Here is a 17,451-nt window from a genome sequence, read left to right as displayed (position 1 = left end):
TGTAACTGAGACAGGTTTGTAGGCCTCCTTGCTCAAACATGCTTTTTCAGTTCTGCCCACAAATGTTCTATTGGATTGAGGTCAGGGCTTTGTGATGGCCACTCCAATACCTTGACTTTGTTGTCTTTAAGCCATTTTGCCACAACTTTGGAAGTATGCTTGGGGTCATTGTCCATTTGGAAGACCCATTTGCGACCAAGCTTTAACTTCCTGACTGATGTCTTGAGATGTTGTTTCAATATATCCAAATAATTTTACCTCCTCATGATTCCAAATATTTTGTGAAGTGCACCAGTCCCTCCTGCAGCCAAGCATCCCCACAACATGATGCTGCCACCCCCGTGCTTCACGGTTGGGATGGTGTTCTTCGGCTTACAACAAGCATCCCGCTTTTTCCTCCAAAGATAACGATGGTCATTATGGCCAAACAGTTCCATTTTTGTTTCATCAGACCAGAAGACATTTCTGAAAAAGTATGATCTTTGTCCCCATGTGCAGTTGCAAACCGTATTCTGACTTTTATATAGCGGTTTTGGAGCAGTGGCTTCTTCCTTGCTGAGTGGCCTTTCAGGTTATATCGATATAGGACTCATTTTACTGTGGATATAGATACTTTTATACCTGTTTCCTCCAGCATCTTCACAAGGTCCTTTGCTGTTGTTCTGGGATTGATTTGCACTTTTCGCACCAAAGTATGTTCATCTCTAGGAAACAGAACGTGTCTCCTTCCTGAGCGGTGTGATGGCTGTGTGGTCCCATGGTGTTTATACTTGCGTACTTGTTTGTACAGATGAACGTGGCACCTTCAGGCGTTTGGAAAATGCTCCCAATGATGAACCAGACTTATGGAGGTCTACAATTGTTTTTCCGAGGTCTTGGCTGATTTATTTGGATTTTTCCTTAATGTTAAGCAAAGAGGCACTGAGTTTGAAGGTAGGCTTTGCAATACATCCACAGGTACACCTCCAATTGACTCAAAAGATGTCAATTAGCCTATCAGAAGCTTCTAAAGCCATTACATAATTTTATGGAATTTTCCAAGCTGTTTAAAGGCACAGTCAACTTAGTGTATGTAAACTTCTGACTCACTGGAATTGTGATACAGTGTATGATAAGTGAAATAATCTGTCTGAAAACAATTGTTTGAAAAATTACTTGTGTCATCCACAAATTAGATGTCCTAACCGACTTGCTAAAGCTTTAGTTTGTTAACAAGAAATTTGTGGAGTGGTTGAAAAACTAGTTTTAATGACTCCAACCTAAGTGTGTGTAAACTTTCGACTTCAACTGTATGTTTAGATAGCCAAACACCACTGTCTCTTAGATGTAGAACTTTCTGAAAAGAAACAAAAATACGTGTTTTATTAAACCTAATTTTGATCCCAGCTGTATATTTTTTATGTATCTCAGAGGTGGATTATTACAGTCCAGACATTACAGTACGTGGCCTAATATGTGTGCGTAAAGGAAATTTCACGGTAACAGAGTAATGCTGAGACTCAGATTTTTCACTTTCAAATGTATGTCAAACAAAAACCAATGATTGCAAAGTAAACCATACTCGAAGAACAGTTCAAGATGCAAAGTTTGGTAACAGAATGATGGTTTGTGCTGTTGGTGCCATCAATCTGTTAGCAAAATTTGCATTTGCACTGTTCCTCAAATAAATGTGTATCCTTATGCATAGAGTTGATTTGTTTAACTTTGTAATCATTTGTTTTTCATTGGCATAAATTTTAAAGTGATACATCTGAGTCTCAGCATCACTCTGTTACGGTGTAATTGCCCATTACATATTTCGGTTTGGATACATCCCTAACTATGTTGATCCTTTTACGCCCCAGTATTAGCTGGTTCTTGCTCATTCATGACGCCATGCTAATAAGAAATAATGACTATCCTGAGTACTTGCTAGATTAAAAAGCTTTTATTTATTTTTTGTGAAAGCTCTGGTGTCTCCACAAGCAAAGGTTTCACCTAGTGAACTCCCTTGATCTCTCCTTTAACGTGAAATGCAGAATTAACTAGGCTTGGGGTGTTTACCTTATACCGGGGTATTCAGAAATATCCATTGGATGTTTTTTCAATAGCGTCATTACTGTTTAACTATTTATTATACGTTTTTTTTTATTTTTTATAAATGTGAATATTTGTAGCTACTTTTTAAGTAAATACCTGCAGATTGGGTTCTTCATGTCACCAATCACATAATTTTTCATTATGAAGCTTAGCGCTAGTCCCCAGTCACATTTGTTTACAAGCACACAACGAAGAGAGACTGGAGTTTTGTGAGTCAATCACTGTTGTGCAGCACACGCCAAGTGATCTAGCTAGTTACAGTATGGAATTCACAACTAGCACACATTAGTGAATGCTAACCTCCCCTGTTATTGAAAGGGTGAGAGGTTAGCATGTTTTGGGGGTATGATATTTGTGCGTCTGTAACTTTCTCACTCATTATTATCCACGATTCATTCAGGACTATCCATAATCATGGTAGCATGCACATGAATGTAGAAATGTTTAGAAACATATTATATTCTTATTTACAAAAAAAGTGACAAAACATGACACAATATATTATTTATCATTAGTTTCTATTGGGCACAAAATAATCTGAAACACAACCATAACAAACAGTAAATGCATCCAACAGGTTTGTAGAGTCACAAGCTTGATATAGTCATTGCGTGCTAGGAATATGGGACCGAATCCTAAACTTTTGAGTACTTTCAGACATACAGTATAGTCAAATTTGGACTCATCAGACCAAAGAACAGATTCCCACCAGTCTAATGTCCATTGCTCTTGTTTCTTGGTCCAAGCAAGTCTCTTCTTCTTATTGGTGTCCTTCAGTCATGGTTTCTATGCAGCAATTCGACCATGAAGGCCTGATTCACACAGAATCCTCTGATCAGTTGATGTTGAGATGTCTGTTACTTGAACTCTGTGAAGCATTTATTTGAGCTGCAATTTCTGAGGCTGGTAACTCTAATGAACTTATCCTCTGCAGCAGAGTCTTCCTTTCCTGTGGCGGTCCTCATGAGAGCCAGTTTCATCAAAGAGCTTGATGGTTTTTGCGACTGCACTTGAAGAAACATTCAAAGTTTTTGACATTTTCAGGATTGACTGACCTTCATGTCTTAAAGTAATGATGGACTTTCATTTCTCTTTGCTTATTTGAGCTGTTAATACCATAATATGGACTTGGTATTTGACCAAATAGGGCTATCTTCTGTATACAACCTCTACCTTGTCACAACACAACTGATTGGCTACAACGCATAAATTCCACAAATTAACTTTTAACAAGGCACACCTGTTAATTGAAGTGCATTCCAGGTGACTACCTCATGAAGCTGGTTGAGAGAATGCTAAGAGTGTGCAATGCTGTCATCAAGGCAAAGGGTGGATACTTTGAAGAATCTCAAATATAAAAATTGTTTGGTTACTACATGATTCCATTTGTAGTATTTCATAGTTTTGATGTCTTCACTATTATTCTACAATGTAGAAAATAGTAAACATAAAGAAAGACCCTCAAATAGTAGGTGTGTTCAAACTTTTGACTGGTACTGTAAGTGAATTTGTCCCAATAATTTTGGTCCCCTAAAATGGGGGGAAAAAGGTGCTGTAATTTCTAAATGGTTCACCAGCTATTGATAAAAATACCCTCAAATTAAAGCTGACAAATTAAAGTCTGCACTTTAACCTCATAGTTATTGTATCATTTCAAGCCAATACTGTGTCACTGTCCCAATACTTTTGGAGGTCACTGTATACAAACACTCACTCAAACACACTACACTGACACTCTCACACCAAACCCACACACATTCACATATGCACACACACACACACACACACACACATAACACATGTACACATTGCCCTATGTGCACTAGATTGAACAAGATTGAACTTCCCAAGGTGTGATAGGTAGGCGGACTCTCACCCTTTAGGTCCAATGGAAAACAAACCCTGCCCACTTTGGACAGATTAAACTCAATCGAGCACACCTACTGATAGCTTTTCATGCTAAATAACTCCATTAGCCTCAGCCAAGATCGATCCATTGTGGGTGTGCCCCAAAACTCCCCCAAACCAATATGCAGTCAGTGTACCTCATTGCACAAAACTGGAGTGATGAACTGGAGTAGGGCACTAAACATCACAATATACAAAGGCTTTGAAGGCTTTTAGATTTGCCAGGCAAAACCATCTGGGGGCATTGGGGAGTTGTGAATGGATGCCAAGGATATGGTGTTGTGCATAAGGCCTTTTTAAACACCCTATCCCTTGGAAACGTCTGATAACGCTGCTTACAAGAGCCCCTTGATTGTGATCTTAGGGCACATGGAGTCTCTAGTCAATGTTTTTGCCGACTCTATTATTGAGGTCTTGGACCGTCTTCCGTTCCAATCTTTTGTGCTGTTGTGTCTACTTCGCTTGGTGGTGAGCCGAACAGGGTTGAACGTTTTGTTGGCTGTATTGTATGTCATGTTTTTACGTTTAGGTCTGTGAATGGACAATGGCCAGTAAGAGTCTGTCGGTAGACATTGCAGTGTTCATATGCATGATTAAATATACATGATTTAACATACATTATTAAATATACATTATTTAATATACATACATTTTCATATTGGAGGATGGTTAGAAATAAGGACATTATTAACCCATACATAACACATTCATACCGATACATGGCAAATTCATAACCCTTACATAATCAATTCATAAGCAGTGCATAATCATTTTTTACATGCTTATCAAATTTTGGAAAAGTCACATGCGCCAAATACAACAGGTGTAGACCTGAATGTGAAATGCTTAGTTACAAAGCCCTTAACCAACAATGCAGTTCAAGAAATAGAGTTAAGAAAATATTTACTAAATAAACTAAAGTTTAAAAAAATGTGATGCAACACAATAAAAGAACAATAACAAGGCTATATACAGGGGGAATCGGAGGTCATTTGTACATGTAGGTAGGGGTAAAGTGACTATGCATAGATAATAAACAGAGAGTAGCAGCAGTGTAAAAACAAGGGGGGGGGGGTGATAATTGAAATAGTCTGTGTGGCCCTTTTGATTAATTGTTCAGCAGTCTTATGGCTTGGGAGTAGAAGCTGTTAAGGAGCCTTTTGGACCTAGACTTGAAGCTCCGGTACCGCTTTGTCACGAATCCCGTTTCCTGAGTCTGTTTTTTGCCTATGTTCTGTCCTGGAGAGTTTTTTCCGGCGTCCTGGAACGCACCCTGTCTGGTTGCCGGGCAATGTAGCCAGTTGGGGTGTCTGATTACCTGCACCTGTATCCCATCAGCTATCTGCACACCTGGTCCTGATCATCATCTCTCCTCTTCATAAGCCCGGACCTGACATCCATTCCCTGCCGGATCGTTAGCCATGAACATTACTCACCCGGATCATTTACCCCATTCCCGCCTGGTCGTCGGAGGATTCCGCTTCCCCATTGGATCCACCTATTTACTCCCATCAACTCACCACCGCTACCCGCTACGCCACCTGGATATATCTACCCATTCACATTCACATTCACTTGTAAATAAATACTCACCTTCTTCCTACTCTCCTTGTCCTGGTCTGCTTCTGGGTTCGATTTTGAAGAATCGTGACAGAACGATCCGGCCAAGAATGAACCCAGCGGACCTGGATTCCGTTTGCCATGCCATTACCCAGCAGGGGAAGACATTGGGACAACACAAGACGGCGCTACAGGAGATAGCGGTTGCAATCCAGAACTTATTTGCTAGCTTGACACAGATCCAGGATCAGCTCAGTTTGCTGGCGATTCATTCACCACCTGTTTCACCCATCTCACCTGCCGTGCCTGATGCGGTTTCCTTCCGTGAACCCAAGGTACCGACGCCTGATAAATATGAAGGGGATTTGGGAAGATGCCGTTCGTTTCTTATGCAGTGTGGGTTAGTGTTTGATCTGCAGCCCCATTCTTACGCCACTGACAAGGCTAGGATAGCCTTTGTTATTGAACTGCTGCGTGGAAGAGCTCTGGAATGGGCTTCAGCCGTTTGGGAACGACAGGGGACCTGCATGGCTTCATACCAGGAATTCACGGCAGAGATGAGAAGGCTTTTTGACCATCCAGTCCGAGGTAAGGACGCAGCTAAACGTTTGTTCACTCTTCGCCAAGGAGCTCGCAGTGTGGCAGACTTTATGATCGAGTTCAGGACATTGTCTGTAGAGAGTGGTTGGAATGAGGAGTCACTACAAGCAGCTTTTTACCAGGGGTTGTCGGAGCAACTCAAGGACGAGCTGATATCCTATCCAGAGCCTAGTGACCTAGACAGCTTGGTCACTTTATCTATTCGGGTAGATAATAGAGTCAGAGAGAGAAGGAGGGAGAAGCAGTGGGGCCCATCCAATCAATCAGCAACTCGGTTACCATTCGGTTCAGGAAGTGAACCAGAACGTATTGATCGTTATTCCCCACACGGGATTAGTGGAGGGGTCTTGCCACCAGATCCTGAACCAATGCAAGTGGGGCGACACGGGCTAACTAAGGAGGAGCGCCAACGTAGACGTGAAACCAACAGCTGTCTCTACTGTGGTAGCTCAGGACATTACATCTCCGCTTGTCCACAGCGCTCGTTAAACTGCCCGGCTCGCTAGTTTTGGGAGGAATTTTAGCGAGCCAGATTCAACCTCTCAAGAATCCTGTCAGACCCCGTTTTCCTGCGACCCTTATGAATAAGGATCAGAGCTTAGAGATGAACGCTTTTATCGATTCAGGTGCCGATGGCAGCTTTATTGATGCCGACTTGGTGGAACAGCTGGGGCTTTCCAAGGAGCAATTGCCGGAAGCCATTGAAGCAACCACTCTGAACGGCAGTAGTCTGGCACGGATCACTATGAGGACTGAACCGGTTAAGATGTTGTTGTCAGGGAATCATTCAGAGTTTATCTCCTTCTTCATTCTGTCCTCGCCCCATGTTCCTCTGGTTCTTGGTTACCCCTGGCTGAAGGAACACAATCCCTCGTTTGATTGGGTGACGGGTAAGGTAACTAGTTGGAGCATTGATTGTCATGCTAACTGTCTTAGGACTGCCTGTTCTCCTGCCATTTCCAGTCAGGTCAGTGACTCTGCTCCTCCTGATTTGTCCCTGGTTCCAGAAACATATCACGAGTTGGGTGAAGTATTCAGTAAACAGAAGGCTCAGTCCCTTCCTCCCCACCGACCTTATGACTGTGCGATTAATCTGTTTCCTGGAGTCGCCTTTCCCAAGGGACGGTTATACAGTATCTCTCGACCTGAACGTGAGGCCTTGGAGACCTACATCAAGGAGTCTCTAGCTGCAAGTCTCATTCGGCCCTCGTCATCACCTCTGGGAGCAGGATTTTTTTTTGTGAGCAAGAAGGATGGCTCTCTTCGACCGTGTATTGATTATCGGGGTTTGAATGATATTACGGTCAAAAACAAGTATCCCCTGCCCTTGATGAGCTCGGCTTTCGATTCTTTACAGGGTGCTACGGTTTTTACGAAGCTTGATTTACGTAATGCTTATCATTTGGTGCGGATCAAAGAGGGGGACGAGTGGTTGACTGGGTTCAATACTCCGATGGGACATTTCGAGTACCAGGTGATGCCGTTTGGACTGACCAACGCTCCTGCTGTGTTCCAAAGTATGGTGAATGACGTTCTGAGAGATATGATTGGTATTTTTGTGTTCGTTTACCTGGATGATATCCTCATCTTCTCGAAGGAGCTTTCTAGCCACGTTCAGCATGTCAGGCAGGTCCTGCAGCGGTTATTGGAGAACCGTCTGTTCGTGAAGGCTGAGAAGTGCGATTTTCACGCCCACACGACGTCCTTCCTCGGGTACATCATCTCCAGGGGAGAGATCAAGATGGACCAAGAGAAGGTTCGGGCGGTTCGGGATTGGATCCAGCCCGGTACGAGATTGCAGCTCCAGAGATTCCTGGGGTTTGCAAATTTTTATCGGAGGTTTATCCGTGATTACAGCCGGGTGGCCGCCCCTTTATCTGTACTGACGACTTGCACCAGAAAGTTCTGTTGGTCTCCTGAGGCAGACCGAGCATTTCTAGATTTGAAGAGCCGATTCACCAACGCCCCGATTCTCTCTCAACCTGACACTTCCCGTCAGTTCGTTGTGGAGGTGGATGCGTCTGATGTGCGGGTGGGCGCCATCCTGTCCCAGCGTAGCTCCACTGACGGTAAACTCCATCCCTGCACCTTCTACTCTTGTCGTCTTTCTCCAGCTGAAAGAAACTACGATGTGGGTAACCGGGAGCTTCTCGCTGTGAAGCTTGCCTTGGAGGAGTGGCGTCACTGGTTGGAGGGAGCGGAGCAACCTTTTGTGGTCTGTACTGACCACAAGAATCTGGCTTACGTGCAATCGGCTAGACGTCTCAACTCCCGTCAGGCCCGGTGGGCTTTGTTTTTTGGACGCTTCAATTTTTCCCTGACGTTCCGACCTGGGTCGAAGAACGGGAAGGCGGACACCCTGTCCCGGATGTTCTCCAAGACGGAGGAGAGTGGGGCCAAGACTGAGACGATTCTTCCCCAGAACGTTGTCGTGGGAGCCGTTACATGGAGGATTGAGGAGGAGGTGATGGCGGCTCTTCGGACACAGCCCGGGCCCGATAATGGTCCACCCGGTCGGTTGTTCGTGCCTGAGTCGGTTCGTTCTGCTGTCCTTCAGTGGTCCCACGCCAGCAAGATAGCTTGTCACCCTGGTGTTGCTCGGACTATGGCGTTACTGCGCAGACGATTTTGGTGGCCTGCCATGGGAGAAGATACCCGGAGGTTTGTTGCCGCTTGTCCTGTTTGTGCGCAGAATAAGAGTACCAATCGGGCCAGCTCTGGGCTTCTTCACCCCCTACCTATTCCCCGGCGACCTTGGTCGCATCTGGCCCTGGATTTTGTCACGGGGTTGCCCTCTTCTGTTGGTAACACGGTTATTCTGACCATTGTGGATAGATTCAGCAAGTTTGCCCACTTTGTTCCCCTCTCCAAGCTGCCTTCTGCCACTGAGACGTCTGAGATCCTGGTTAGGGAGGTGTTCAGGGTCCACGGGTTGCCCTGTGACATTGTTTCTGACTGTGGTCCTCAGTTTACCTCTGCTGTCTGGAAATGCTTCTGTTTGGCCATTGGAGCTACAGTCAGTCTCACATCTGGATTTCACCCCCAATCTAATGGTCGGGCGGAGAGAGCCAACTAGAAGATGGAGTCCACGCTGCGTTGTCTTGTCTCCTCTGATCCCACCTCTTGGTCATCTCAATTACCCTGGGTCGAGTATGCCCATAATACCCTTCCTTCATCTGCCACTGGGAGGTCCCCCTTCCAATGCCTGTACGGATACCAACCTCCCTTGTTTCCTTCTCAGGAGAGGGATCTTTCGGTCCCTTCTGTCCAGGCCCACATTCGTCGTTGCCACCGGACCTGGCATCGGGCCAGGAAGGTCCTCCTTAGAGTTTCTGACCGGTATCAGATCCAGGCGAATCGTCGCCGTATTCCTGCTCCCGCTTATACCATCGGAGATAAGGTGTGGTTGGCTACACGGGATCTTCCTCTACGGACTGAGTCGAGGAAACTGTCACCAAAGTTCATTGGTCCGTTCGTGGTGGAGAGAATCATTAACCCTGCTGTGGTCCGACTCAAATTGCCGGCAACGCTTCGAGTACACCCCACCTTTCACGTCTCCTGCCTCAAGCCGGTTCACCTCAGTCCTCTGTTACCCCCTCCTCCTCATCCTCCTCCTCCTCGGATGATCGGAGGTGGTCCTGTCTACACGGTGCGCCGCATCATGGACTCCAGACGGCGGGGTCGAGGGTTCCAGTATTTAGTGGATTGGGAAGGATATGGTCCTGATGAGAGGAGTTGGATTCCTCGGCGTCAGATCCTTGACGATGACCTGCTTCGTGACTTTTACCGCCTCCACCCTGGCGCTCCGGGTAGTCCGCCCGGTGGCGTTCGTCGGAGGGGGGGTACTGTCACGAATCCCGTTTCCTGAGTCTGTTTTTTGCCTATGTTCTGTCCTGGAGAGTTTTTTCCGGCGTCCTGGAACGCACCCTGTCTGGTTGCCGGGCAATGTAGCCAGTTGGGGTTTCTGATTACCCGTACCTGTATCCCATCAGCTATCTGCACACCTGGTCCTGATCATCATCTCTCCTCTTCATAAGCCCGGACCTGACATCCATTCCCTGCCGGATCGTTAGCCATGAACATTACTCACCCGGATCACTTACCCCATTCCCGCCTGGTCGTCGGAGGATTCCGCTTCCCCATTGGATCCACCTATTTACTCCCATCAACTCACCACCGCTACCCGCTACGCCACCTGGATATATCTACCCATTCACATTCACATTCACTTGTAAATAAATACTCACCTTCTTCCTACTCTCCTTGTCCTGGTCTGCTTCTGGGTTCGATTTTGAAGAATCGTGACACGCTTGCCGTGTGTTGACAGAGAGAACAGTCTATGACTTGGGTGACCGGAGTTTTTGACAATTTTTTGGGCCTTACTCTGACACTGCCTTGTATATACACTACTATTCAAACGTTTGGGGTCACTTAGAAATGTTTTTGTTTTTGAAAGAAAAGCATATTTTTGTCCATTAAAATAACCTGAAATTGATCAGAAATACATTGTAGACATGGTTAATGTTGTAAATGACTATTGCAGCTGGAAACGGCAGATTTTTTGGGGAATATCTACAAAGCCTTACAGAGAGAGACCCATTATCAGCAACCATCACTCCTGTGTTCCAATGGCACGTTTTGTTAGCTAATTTAAAAGGCTAATTGATCATGAGAAAACACTTTTGCAATTATGTTAGCACAGCTGAAATCTGTGCGCTAATTAAAGAAGCAATAAAACTGGCCGTCTTTAGACTAGTTGAGTGTCTGGAGCATCAGCATTTATGGGTTTGATTACAGGCTCAAAATGACCAGAAACAAATCACTTTCTTCTGAAACTCGTCAGTCTATTCTTGTTCTGAGAAATGAAGGCTTTTCCATGCGAGAAATTGCCAAGAAACTGAAGATCTCATACAATGCGGGGTACTACTCCCTACACAGAACAGCGCAAACAGGCTCTTACCAGAATAGAAAGAGGAGTGGGAGGCCCCGGTATACAACTGAGCAAGAGGACAAGTACATTAGAGTGTCTAGTTTGAGAAACAGACGCCTCACAAGTCCTCAACTGGCAGCTTCATAAAATTTTACCCACAAAACACCAGTTTCAACGTCAACAGTGAAGAGGCGACTCCGGGATGCTGGCCTTCTAGGCAGAGTTGCAAAGAAAAAGCCATATCTCAGACTGGCCAATAAAAAGAAAAGATTAAGATGGGCAAAAGAACACAGACACTGGACAGAGTAACTCTGCCTAGAAGGCCAGCATCCCGGAGTCGCCTCCGGGATTCTTTAGGGGCTCACATTCATTAAAATAACTGACTAAACTTCACTCCATTCTGCTAGTAAGCAAACTCTGTGATATTCTTCTATAGCAGGTATACATCTTGCACTGGCTTACTTTTTGTCAATTTGATATTAATTGTACAGTAAGCCTAATGGAAATAGCAACAAGATTAGTAGCCATGTTTTTTGGTGTTCTCTCCCATTAGCGACAACAACTTTAATTTCCTCTCTTTATGAATGGAGTTCCAATTAACAAAAAAGCTAACTATTGCAAACTATTATAAAGTATGCAATCAAAAGTACAACAAAGTATACAGCTCATAACTCAACACACAAGTGTTACTTTTCACATAATTTCACAGTATTTGGAAAACTCTGCATAGTGTACCCATGGGAGGCATGCTGATAACAAAACAACAAAAACAACTGGCAATTTGTATTTTGCTCAATGTGTTGTTATATGATATGGGTTTACAAGCAAAGCCAGCCCAAATGTCACTTTTACTGTTCATAAAGAAAGTATACATGTCAATTTTTCTTGATTAGTTTTCCAACCAAACTTTAGGACTACTTATTTTTAGATAAAATTAAGCTGAAGGAAAAATGGTCATATTGACCTTCATATATCAAGCACTCTGTTTTATACCACTGTAGATGTGTTCAATTCACTGATCTGTCCTAATTAACACATTTGTGGAGAGTAAGGACATTTATCATGGGGACTAGGGATGTCCTACAATGTACACTATACTAATGATATGTTCTCATGGCACTTCATTCTATTCATAGTTGCTTGCACTGACAGAGTACTCCTTTGTCCCTACCAGGAGTCCACCAGCAACTGTATTTTCCTTTCCTTTCTTCTCTTTCTCTCATTGATCAAATTATAACAATTTTTTTAATGTGTTACCTTTTGAATTCACTTCGCTCCCTGTGGGTGTGATTTATTTTTTATTCGACAGTGCTCGTCGTGGGATAAAAAGCTCACTGGGAAGAATTCCTGAGGATTTTGTGTTGGAAGTTGGAGAAACTCCCAAAGTACATTTTTAAAGGTTATTTATATATCAAAAGATCAAGTCCATGGCAATGGACCATGCAGTCCCTCCTATCTCATTATAACCCAATGCAGCACCTAGTTCACGTCAACCATTAGTCCATTTGATGACGAAGTCCCCAGCCCTAGCTTCCCAAATGGACTATACAATCTCTGGATCAATGCTTTACTTCACAGTGCTGATAATGTGCTCCATCACTCTCTAACCGTGAATTTCCACATGAACAGACAGCGGGGGCGTTTAAAATTGCATAAAAGAAGATGGATGATACCAAGATTGAAGTGCATGTCAGAATTAATCAGACAGCATTCAGATTTAATTGAGCCTTGTCAGCCCCGCACTTTCTCCCTCCAGACTTTAAAGAGATAATTCTAATGTGTCATTATCACTATATAATTTTTAATGTATAATATAGTATTTTCAATGATTAATATGCACATTGAAATCTATTACTATGAAGCATAGGGCAGACAATTTCAACTCCGCATGCAGAGATTGCTCATCTGAGTCGATAAGAAAATGGCCACTGATGTGAAATGTCTAGACCGTATCCACCCCGCTCTTCTTCTCAAACCAATCTAAAGGCATTTTCTTTGAGGAACTGAGATATTGTAGCTAAGAGATTCTCATACCCCTCTGTCAAAACTATTTAGTCCATTCAGAGTATAATAATAGGAGAGGTGGTGGAAATGGCAGGCCCTGTCACTGTTAAGATGTTCATGACAGCGTAAGCGGGGAAAATGTGCACCTATTCAATAGTCGTGAGGATAACAGACCTAGTACTTCTCTTTACAAGCATACATGTAATTCTACTCTCCACAGTTGTAAATGTACTGTAACTGTAGTCGTGGTGAAGTTTGCATGATTTCTAATCTAATGTGAAATCAGGAAGCATGTGCAAATGAATTCAAGCCTGTAGGTATTAATTAATAAATTAATTCATTCATTAATAAATAGGCATAAAATAAAATAACTTTTACGCTTTTTTTTGTGTCGACCCTCTAAAGTGCGTATATTTGTTTTATGTTTGCCACAAAAACACGTGAACAAGTATATTAACATTCAAAATGTCTTCTTTCTGTCTAGATTTGGAATCGTCCTCCACAGAAATGAACCGGCACTCCACAAGATCAACCTGGAGACCACGTCGTCAGTCAAGAACATCAGCCTGCGCGAGTACAACTGCATCCCCAAGTCTCTGGCTTACTCCCACCTTGGCGGCTACTACTTTGTCAACTGCAGGCCTGATTCCACAGGCGCCACCCAACCCCAGCTCATCGTGGACAGTGTGACAGACTCTGTGATTGGACCCAACGGGGACGTCACCGGCACCCCGTATGTGTCCCCGGACAGTCACTACCTGGTCACGGTGGACGACCACGATGGCCTGATGAGGATCCAGCAGATCACGGTGCGCGGGGAGATTGGCAAACCCTTCGACATCCACACCAACCTCCACCTGTCTGACGTGGCCTTCCAGCCGTCGTTCACAGAGGTTCACCAGTACAACATCTTTGGTACTTCGGGACGCCAAACGGACTCTCTGTACGTTGAGCTGAGCACAGGCAATGTGAAGATGATCAAGAGCCTGAAGGAGGCCACCAAGACTTCCGATTGGCCGTGGAGCAGTAGGAACCGTGTGATGACTGGCAGTGGACTTTTCGGACAGTACCTCATGACCCCGTCCAGAGAGTCTATCTTCATCCTGGATGGTCGTCTCAACAAGCTCAACTGCGAGATCACTGATGTCATCAAAGGCAATGTAGTGGCGTGGGTTGGCGAGTCGTAGGCCGGTCTGTGTTCAGACGCATCCTATGTTATTATTAAGGTAAAGTTGCACTGAATTTTGTTGCAGATATATAATTTATTGGGTGTGACGAAAAAAGTAAGACATTTTCAAAGCCAGAATTGACTGTTCAAAACCGTTTGGATGCTGGGACCTTCATTCCAAAAAATAGGGAGCGATTTGTTGGTGTTATTTGCTAGCCGAGTTGAAATCTTGGCTTTCAACTGGGTGGTTCCACATGTAGTCAACATCAAGTTGCTCTCCAAGATCTTCTGTTAAAATTAGACAAATTATCTGCATATTAGACTTTTTTTGATTGCAAGTCTCACATAATTCAATTGGCTAGATGTTTTTCAATAATCACATCAACTGGCGTTTCTCTAAAACGAGAGAGAAAAGATTTCTAGATTGTCCTCCTTTGTTTCATTTACCCCCTTTCCCTCTTTTTTTCCTGTGCCTTGAAGGAAAACACTCCAAAAGAGGAATTAACCTAATTGTTCCCGTTGCGGCTGCAGATTACATCTTTTTGTCTTTGACCCTTCTTCATGGTGAGAGATGCTCCAAAAATCCATGTTTTTCAAATTTTCTTCATCTCGGACTGACGTGGAGCCCATTCTGGGCTAATTAAAACAAGCTCTTGCTGAGATCCAGTCTCATTTGAAGTGGAGACAGAGAGATTGAGTTGTCCATTATGATGTAGTGCTGCTTGGTCACCGTTGATCTCAAAGAGTCATCAACAGAGCAAATGGTCTATTTTGTCCAACAACCCAAGTCTCAACGACAATGTTAATAAATTGATACATCTTAATATTTGTGGGATAAATTAATTAAAGTTTCCCACTTTGTGTCACAATGTCAATGTGTGTATGTCAATTTGAAGAATACCCCTGGCCCAAAAGGTGTCATACTATATATGATATATATACTTGCATATTGTCAGTCAATTTTGGCAATGTGTAACAATTATTTAATAATGAAAGAAAGATACATTTGTTTAGTTGGAAGTGGGCTTTTGTGGTTGTAGAGCATAGAGGGCCTTGAGCTGTATAAGTCTAATGAGTATACAATATATAGAGAGAGACAGTAAAGAGAGAATAGAGACAGTAGAGAGAGACCTGGGTTTATAAGCTTAAAATGCGAGTCACATTTCTTTTAAAATCTTACAAGGCAGAGCACAGTTGGAAGAATCAGTTGTACCTATGAAACCTGACAAGTACATGGCCCGTTGTGCTTAGGACACAAAATTGTTTCCTCGAAGTACACCTTCTATGCATTTTCACCATAGCACTCTAACACAAACACAATGAAGAATATGTTAATCCAGTATTTTTTGATTCAAATGTTCGACACTTGGATGTCTTATGGACAGGCCTGTTTTATGTTCCAATTAATGAGACATTTAATACATTTTGATGTTTTGTTTTATTTGGTCAATTCAATTTCAGTTCATTTAAAAAAAAAAAATCTTATCACATTTTGTTTGGTGTTGTCCCTTGATACCCATAGGACTGTACTGATTACCTCTGACTTTTCTTATTGTGTTCTTTATATAGAAGCAGAGTTGAATGAGTTCCTTAACATGGTATGTTTCACAACTTTGAGGGCTTTGTTCATTATTTCAAGTGTATACACACCCTCCTTTTTAAAAATGAAAAGAGCACCATGGTCATCTCGCTATAGATGAGGTAAAGGAGTCAATGGAACGCAGACTGTTCCATTGACCAGATTGGCGCACATTCAATAGATCTGATTGAACACAGTGGATATTCGTCAGAACCGTCATGATTTGTGTATTGTAAACAGGCCCACAATGTGCTTACTTATGTCCGATTTTCAGGTTTAGAAGAAGAGACTTCTAAATAATAACTCCCGTTCGTTGATGGTAGTCAAAGTTGTTTTTTAGCTGTAATGCAGTTGATTGGTGACGATGACATTAACATGTGTAGGGGTTGACATCCATACAAGCATTATAATCCGATTTTTACTTCAACATAGTGTGAAATACACATTTAAACAATAGCCTAATTGTAGACTAATTTTGCTGGGGGGCAATGAGGCGACTTGGGATCTTTCCCCCATTGCCCTTTCCCCCACTCATTTCCAACGCAATTCCATTGTTTTGTTTGATTTCCCTTGACCCCTTTAACGCATCTATCCTTGACCAAGTACATTTTGATGTCACCCACTGAAACGTCGTCATTTCCATTATAGCCATGTACTGTTTGTTGATTCATGTGGTCGTTATTTATGTAGAGAATACACGCTTGACATTTTACCTGAAAATAAAGTATATACCTTTGAAAATACCATATACAATGCCAGAATCTCCTTTCTGTGGAAAATGTGTTTCAAACATGGTTTCAGCCCAAATATCAATGCCCTTGAAAAACCAAGTTCAACACAGTTCAGCTTCTTCAGTTCTGCTGCTCACATTTACACATTCAGCGAATATGAACATGCAGTAAGTATCCTTCTCAAATATCTATTTGAAAGAGCTTTGGAAAAGTAATTTAATTTGAATGACCCTTATATTGATTCAACAGTTTTTGTCACTCTTTCTGAAACTAATTCCACACCCAATCTTGTCTGCTTGAGATTAAGGGAGACCCACACAATGTGTGTGCTCATACATAACTTCTTGATGGGCACTCCACATGACCATGATCTTATAAAAAAAATGCAATCATCATTAGATATTGCAATAGCTGAGTACATAGAGTTCTTGAAGGGGTGCTGAACTTCCTGGTTTGGCCTCGTTTTTTTAGTCATTAAGAAATGCAGAGGCCATGGCTGAAGCCAAACAAGAGTTGTCTTGGAGGGGTGGTTTATTGTGGGTGTCTTGTGTGTGTTTGACCGTGGTAAGCGTTTGTACATTCACTCTGCCAAAACAATGCACAGTTATAGTCACTCACCCTTCTTTCAGCTACTGTGACAAAATTGTTTTGACATTGGATATCCTAGCTCTGGGGATAGTTAGGGAATTTTAATAAATGACACTGTAAATGTGACAATATATTCATGTTGCACAACTTTTAGTTGTCTCATTAAATGATTTTAACATTTGCATATGAATTTCTACAATGTATAGTTGGTTGAGGTTTTTAAGTCATTGAAATGTGGAGCTATTGACATTTTTTATATTCTCCCATGTACATTATGTAATTTACTGATGGTCCCTAACTTGCC

At 42.9% G+C, this 17,451-nt stretch overlaps 1 protein-coding gene across 4 annotated transcripts in view; it reads left to right on the top strand.

Annotated features, from left to right (window-relative positions):
* LOC110488940 (follistatin-related protein 5) overlaps positions 1-16,574 on the top strand; it is a 190,084-nt gene extending 173,510 nt beyond the window's left edge. For 2 of the 4 annotated variants that reach the window (XM_090198514.1, XM_090198513.1), the window contains exons 16-17: positions 13,566-14,307; positions 14,730-16,574. In XM_090198514.1, the coding sequence (XP_090054640.1) occupies positions 13,566-14,268 (703 nt within the window). In that variant the 3' untranslated portion in view covers positions 14,269-14,307; positions 14,730-16,574. Of the gene's footprint in view, positions 1-13,565 lie in introns of all 4 variants that reach the window. The other 2 variants (XM_036943081.2, XM_036943080.2) reach the window with 1 other exon arrangement.
* Positions 16,575-17,451: the final 877 nt, after the last annotated feature.

Source organism: Oncorhynchus mykiss, chromosome 14 (assembly GCF_057628025.1).
Source record: "Oncorhynchus mykiss isolate SJ-2025 chromosome 14, ASM5762802v1, whole genome shotgun sequence".
Classification (NCBI taxonomy): Eukaryota; Metazoa; Chordata; class Actinopteri; order Salmoniformes; family Salmonidae; genus Oncorhynchus; species Oncorhynchus mykiss.
This window is presented reverse-complemented; position numbering and strand designations above follow the sequence as displayed.